The sequence below is a fragment of the Berghia stephanieae genome, chromosome 11 (genome assembly GCF_034508935.2).
Source record: "Berghia stephanieae isolate SIO BIC M18660-M18661 chromosome 11, UCSD_Bste_1.3, whole genome shotgun sequence".
Taxonomy (NCBI): domain Eukaryota; kingdom Metazoa; phylum Mollusca; class Gastropoda; order Nudibranchia; family Aeolidiidae; genus Berghia; species Berghia stephanieae.
This window is the reverse complement of record NC_088370.1, coordinates 32,996,495-33,003,994: the sequence shown is the minus strand read 5'-3', so window position 1 is coordinate 33,003,994 and position 7,500 is coordinate 32,996,495. Positions and strand designations below refer to the sequence as shown.

The following is a 7,500-nucleotide window of genomic DNA, read 5'->3' as shown; positions in this document are numbered from 1 at the left end:
ATTATTATTATTATTATTATTATTATTATTATTATTATTATTATTATTATTATTATTATTATTATTATATTATTATTATTATTATTATTATTATTATTATTATTATTATTATTATTATTATTATATTATTATTATTATTATTATATTATTATTATTATTATTATTATTATTATTATTATTATTATTATTATCATTATTATTATCATTAATGTTATTATTATTATTATTATTAATTTTAAAAAGCCAAGCCTCATTGTCAAAAATGTTAATCTGCACACTTTGTTTCTGGACTCAGGCTCCAAAAGACGGCCTTAAGTTCCATGATGCAATTGGATTCAATAGTCTGATGTCATGCCACCCGGCAACGGCGGCCATCATGATTCTAAACAAAGAAAATTGGTACATTTCCTTCTTCATGCTTGCTAGAACTTTTCATATGTCTTGTGATCAGAATGTTTAAAATCAAAAAAATGATCAGATTTATAATTTTTTTCCCCCCTCGGGATACGCTTTTATGCTCGTAAAATAAATATTTCATAAGGGCGTCCGCCATTGCCAGTTACTAAGTTACCATGCGTCATTACGAGGGAAGTGACGTTACGACCGTTGAAGAGTATTGATAATGACTGAAACTTGAAAAAGAGCGAAAAAAATCGAAGAAGATGAATAAAAACAGCTTCAATCTAATTGAACAAGCAAATAATGCGGATGACGAAAGAGGCATCCATTTCTTGACTCACTCAATACTAGAGATTTTGCTTCTTTCCAAAGTTGGAAAAAATGTGTTTTAAAAATGAGCATGTGCATAGATATTCTTATTCAACTAAAAACTAAAAACATTAGCTTTGATTCTACGCCTATAATTTGTCCTAGAAAAATGTAATGGGGCAAAAGTATCCCGGGTAAACTACGGATATAGTCGGTGTTAGGATTGAGTGAGTTAAGACAATAAATGGCAATGGTTTTCGTCCAACCAAGTCATCAATCACATGATTTGTTGCTGTCCAACGATTGGATATTTCTTAATAACTTATGTAATCATGCGGCTTTGTTTACAAAAGTTATAAACATACCCATGTGTCAAGCTGAATAAAATGACAAATCGTGATGTTAGATATTTAAAGAGCTGTGAACACTTTTCACTAAGTAGGTCACTTTGAGCACATTTTGCAATGTGACCAATGACCTCGAGCACATGGAACGTTAATATAGATCATGCCCATTGTAAAATAGGAGTGGATGATGTCAAATCGAGTAATCAAATACAATGAGGATGATCTATATCACCTTTCCACGTGCTCGAGGTCATTGGTCACATTGCAGAACGTGCTCAAAATGACCCACATAGTGAAAAGTGTTCACAGTTTGAGAAATATCTAACGTCACAATGTGTCAATTTGCTCAGAATGACTCATGAGTATGTTTGCAACTTTCATAAACAAAGCAACGTGTTTACATTTATTAAGAAATGTCGTTGTACAGCAGCAAATCATGTGATCGATGAGTAGGTTGGACGAAAATATGAATATAGATTGCTCCCATTGTTTTGTCCCCCCCCCTCCCGTTGATCAGTTTGTTTATTTCTCGTTAACAAAATCACCCACAAACAATCTCAACTAATTCGTCTTAAACGTTTTTGAAATCTACGACATTTTCATTGACCATTAGATAGTTAACGATGACGTTCCCCGAACCTAAACGACCGACCAACGGCGAGGAAGAAAACCAGGTTCTGTCCTCAGGCGTTGCCACCGGGGAAAGCAATTGTCAATACGCTTCAACAGTCATGACGTCACTTCCCTCGTAATGACGCATGGTAACAGTAACTGGTTCTAAACTATCGGGAAAATGGTCGAAATATGAAATACTTCTCCGTCGAGCATAAAAGTATATAGAAAAACGTTATAAATCCGATCATGTTTTGACTTTTATACATTCTGATCACATGACTTGTGAAAAAGTTCTAGCCAGCATGAAGGATAAAAAGTACCGATTTTCTTTGCTTAGAACCAAGCTGCTCATTGCTAGGCGGACGTGACATCAGACTATTGAATCCTATTGTCAATTTGCTATCTTGATAACAAAGGGGACACGCAAAGAGTGACATTATTTAACTCTCTCCTTACCAGCAATTTTCAGAATTGTCCCCAAAACTTCACACCAACCCAACACAAAAACAGACATTTTTTACTCAAAAAAAAAAAATCAACAAGCGCATTCTATACATAATATTGTTCGACAATATGAGCTCTATTACAGAATGTCAAGTTTTTATAGCTATTGCAAAAAGAAATGAAATCTGGATGAGAAAAATGACGGTTGCATCGTAACAAAAGTGACGATTTTCCATTTTGTAGTAAGGAGAGGGTTAAAGTCGTCTTCGTTGTCTTGACACCCAAAGAGTGATATTATTATTCAAAGTCGTCTTTGTTATTTATTTGATTAACAAAGGGGACACCCAACGGAATTTTTAAAAAATATTATACTGACTGCGGAGATTCGTTTTGATCCGTCGAGTGTCAATGCGATGCCTTTTCAATGCCACCCTCTTATCCAGAATCCTCATTTGACAACTTCTTCCATCCATAGTCCAAACTTTAGACCTTCTTCAACTCGGACAATGAGAATGATGTATGCGTGATGACTTCATCGTTCCCACCCAAAAGCGCGTATCCTTGCCAACAGTGTATGGTGAAAATACGTCCTTTTTGGTGGCAACGCTAAGGTTAACTTCATCAACAGAATATGTCTCAAGCCACAAGAATAAAGTTAAAGCCTCGGACCACAAATTGTCTTAACATCGAAACAGGAAAAAAAACAAACAAACATTCAATTCATCGAATCCTGGAATATTCAAGAGTGAGTTACAGGTGAAGTTGTCGTAACAGAAAGGGTGTGGGTTCGTGCCTCTATCTCGGCGAAGTTTTTATTCTCTATTTTGTTTTCTGACATTTTCCTACTCACTTCATTTCTCGTTATCATACCGATAGATGTGTGTGTGTGTGTGTGTGTTTGTGTGTGTGTGTGTGTGTGTGTGTCATCTTTATACAATTTAGATGTTAAAAGGTGTGTATTATAAAGCACCAAACAAACACCAACAACAACAAAAACAAAACAACAAAAAAAAAAACAAAAATCAAACAAACAAAAAACAAACAAACAAACAACAAGAACAGATAACATTCCCCCCCCCCCCCCCCCCCCCCCCAAAAATAAATAAAATAAAATGAAATAAGGAGAGAATAGAAGAATACACGAAAAATATAATCCTCAAAACCAGCCTTCCTGATATTTATTCTTCGTGTCCAATATGGGTGGGGGGGGGGGGGGGGGGGGGGTTGTCAGGTAAGTTAAAATTGCAACTTTTTGTTAACATAACCTACAGAAGATCACAAATTGCGAGTCGACAGATTTTGAGAAAACCCTGCAAAATAGTAAAAAGTAAATAGTTATTCATTATAGCATTGGTTAGTATTGGCAGTGTGGTAGTAGTAGTAATACTAATAGTAGTAGTAGTAGTAGTAGTAGTAGTAGTAGTAGTAGTAGTAGTAGTAGTAGTAGTAGTAGTAGTAGTAGTAGTGTCGTAGTTGTAGTAGTAGTAGTAATATAAGTAATAATAAAAGAATAATGATGATGATGATAATAATAATAATAATAATAATAATAATAATAATAATAATAATAATAATAATATAATATATAATAATAATAATAATAATAATAATAAAATAATAATAATAATAATAATAATAATAATAATAAGAGGATGATGATGATGATGATGATGATGATGATGATGATGATGATGATGATGAGGAGGAGGAGGAGGAGGATGAGGAGGAGGATGATGATGATAATGAATAAGAAAGAGGAGAAAAATGTAAAACAACATTTTGTTTTGTTTAACAGAAGTATTCTTGAGACAATCGCCTACCCAGAGGAAAAATGGTTGACAGACACAATGAGTCGCAGGTTCTAATATCTGCGCCACAGATAGACATCAATGCGACCACGTCATCAACGGGCATTATCAAGACAGGAGGAGGTATATCTTACATAGCCTTGGTTTTGTTGTTGCAATAGGGAACAAAAATGTGTTGTCTTTAAAAAAACAAACAAAAAAAACCCCACCAAATAACTGGTTTAAATCTGATTGGAAGTGTAAAGCCACTCTTCTGTAGGGCTGAATAATACCTTGTCTATACGAAATTCTGGTTTTAGAGTGATAGCATCTTACATTCTATTCTAAATACTAAATAAACAGCGTGAAATTGAATGTACTTACCTTACTTACCCGGGTTCCATCTCTTTCCAGAGGTCGGATGTCATGGCCTTCCATCCTTCACGGTCCATTGCAGCCTCGTTACAGTCTGCCATGCGCCGTCCTGTAGCTTCCTTGATGCCATCTGTCCAGGATTTCCTTTGTCTTCCTCTGCCTCTCTTTCCTTCAATTCTTCCCTCCATTATCCTTTTTTCGAGACTATCATGTCTTCGCATATGTCCAAAATATGACAGCTTTTTGTGCTTCACAGTCAAAAGAAGTTCTTTTTGTTTTTGGCCCATTAGGTCGAGGACTTCGATGTTTGTTTTTCTTGCTGTCCAAGGTATTTTCAGTATTCTCCTGTACGTCCACATCTCAAAGCTTCAATACGTTGTTCTGTCTGTGCGGTTAGTGTTCACGTTTCACAACCATAAAAGAAAATGGACCACACATAGCATTTGGTGCATCTCATTCGCGTTCTGATGGAGATATTTGTGTTGTTGAGGATTGGCTTTAGTTTCATGAACGCATTTTTGGCCAGCATTATTCGTCTCCTGATCTCTTTGTCAGACTTTGCATCGGATGTTACCAACTGCCCAAGTACGTGAACTCCTTTACTTGTTCCACTGGACACTCTTCTATTTCTATATCTATTTCTATGGGCTCTTTCTTTTTTGTTATCACCATTGTTTTTGTCTTCTTCGCATTCATGAACAGCCCTTTTCTTTACTCTCTTCGTTCACTTTTGAAAGTAGCTTCTGTAGGTCTTCCTTACTTTCCGCCAACAGGACAGTATCGTCAGCGTAACGTAGATTGTTGATGTTGTGGCCACCAACCTTCAACCCTTGTGCTGTTTCTACTTGCGAAAAATAGACTCTGTGTATAAATTAAACAAGCAAGGAGACATAACACATCCCTGGCGCACTCCTTTCTTGATTTCAATTGCATCTGTTGTATCTGCCTGCACTTTTATCTGAGCCTTTTGCTGCCAGTACAGATTAGCGATTAGAGCCACATCATTCTCTTCCACACCTATTGCCACTCCTGGATAAGTTTCTGATGACTAACAGAATCAAATGCCTTTGAGTAGTCGATAAACAGGCATATATGTCTTTTTGGACCTCTAAGTATTTTTCTGACAGGATTTTTAAGTCGAAAAATTGCCTCCTGGTGCCACTGTTCTTTTTGAATCCAGTTTGCTGTTCTGAAATTTCACGATCTACTTTTGACGAGATTCTTTTCAGGATTATTGTCAGGAGGAGTTTCAGTAGATGGCACATAAGACTGATTGTTCTGTAGTCCGAACACTCAATTGCACCCGCTTTCTTGGGTAGCAGTATGAAGATAGAAGTGCGAAGGTCTTCTGGGATGTGCGTTGACTCGTATATTTCATTCATAAGGTCCGTTATCACATCAACACCAAATTCACCCAGTGCTTGCAGCATTTCTGTTGACACCCCATCTATTCAATTTGCCTTCCCTGTTTTCATGCAGTATAGGGCTTTCTCTACTTCTGATCTTAGGATTGTGGGTCCCCGTAGAAAGGACTCTATATGGTTGTCACCTCTGTCCGCATTGAATAGCTCCTCCACGTATTCTTTCCATCTATTGGCGATTTCTTCCACCTCAAAGAAGATTCTACCTGATTTATCTTTGATACAACCGCCAGATTGAGCGTTTTTATATGTGAATTTCTTGATTTCAGCAAACATTGGTCCAGGGTTTCTCTCATGTGATAGCTTCTCAATACGGTGGCACTTTTCATCAAGCCAGTCTTCTTTAGCCTGGATACACTTTTTCTTTACTGATTTGTCCAGTTCATTGTATCTAGGGGTGCCCTTTGAATGTTTCCGTTCGCTCATAAGATTCAAAATCGCATTCGTCATCCATTCTTTCTTTGCTTCTTTAGATTTTTTGTTTAGCATTTTCTCGTTTGTAGTTGTTATTGCACCTTTAAGAGAGGACCATTGTTTATCAATTCTACTCTTATACGTTTCTTCTGTTTCTTTATTTGTGTCTTCTTGTTCTTCCATAAGACAATAATACCTATTTTCTACTTCTACAGCATATTTCGCTCTTAGCTCCTCGTTTCTAAGTTCAGCTAGGTCGTACTTTATGTGTTCGTCCCTTTTCTGTTTGGGAATTTTTAATTTAACTTTTATTTTCACCATGATGGGAACATGGTCCGATCCAATGTCAGCACCCGGGAAAGTTTTACATTGGGTCACACAGTTTTTGAATCTGGTTTTGATGAGAAAATAATCTATTTGGTTTCTGTATATATCTCCTGGGCTCTTCCAAGTATATAGGCGCCTCTTTGGTTGTTTGAATATGGTGTTTATTATGGTCATGTCGTGGGACTCGCAAAAATTGGACCAGACGTTCACCCTCTCGTTGGACTCTCCTAGACCACAACTTCCCATGCACGGTGAGATTGCTGCGTTTCCAACTTTCGCATTGAAATCCCCCATTACGACAACAATGTCACTTGATTTTATGCATTTGAGGGCCTTGTTTACATTTTCATAATGTGCCTCGACCTCCTCATCTGGGTGATCACTCGTTGGTGCATAAATTTGTAGGAGCACTAAATCAAAAGGTTTAGCTTGGATTTTGCACATTAAGATGCGGTCATTCACGGGCCAATACCCAGTTACTGATTTAGCAATTTTGTTTTTCATCAGGATGCCAACGCCTCTGTTGTGCTGAGTATTTCCGGAGTAAATAAAAGTGTGGCTGTCTCTTTTTATTATTCCATTGTCTTTCCATCTTGTCTCTGAGACACCAAGGATATCCATATTCATCGCCTCTGCCTCCATAATTAGATTATGGAGCTTTCCTGCTTGAGCAAGTGTTCTCACATTCCACGTGCCAATTTTTAAAGGAACATTTCTTGTCTTCAAGGTAGGTAGATCAGTCTCTGGCTTTCCCGAGGGCTTTCCACCAGAAACGTCATAAGGTGCCATCTTTTGGACATTACTTAATTACTTAATTCACCAAAATGTTGAATGTAAGCATCAATTTAATATACAAAAACAGATAAAATGGACGTTTCGGGTTTCCCCTTTTATCAACATAACAGAATGAATGAAACACTACAGAAAATGAATGAAATAAGTATAGTGTTTCATTCATCCTGTTTTGTTGATAAAGAGGAAACCCGAAACGTCCATTTTATTTATTATCGTATATTAAATTGAAGCTTACATTCAATTTAAAATTGGTATTGATTTCTTCGA

General features: G+C 36.6%; 1 protein-coding gene across 1 annotated transcript in view; it reads left to right on the top strand.

Annotated features, from left to right (window-relative positions):
- The window catches only part of LOC144956775 (uncharacterized), a gene marked incomplete at its 3' end in the record, with an annotated part of 15,601 nt that overhangs the window by 6,228 nt on the left and 1,873 nt on the right, over positions 1-7,500 (top strand). Inside the window, 1 exon segment of the mRNA XM_078887478.1 lies at positions 3,910-4,045. Coding sequence (XP_078743604.1) covers positions 3,946-4,045 — 100 coding nt within the window.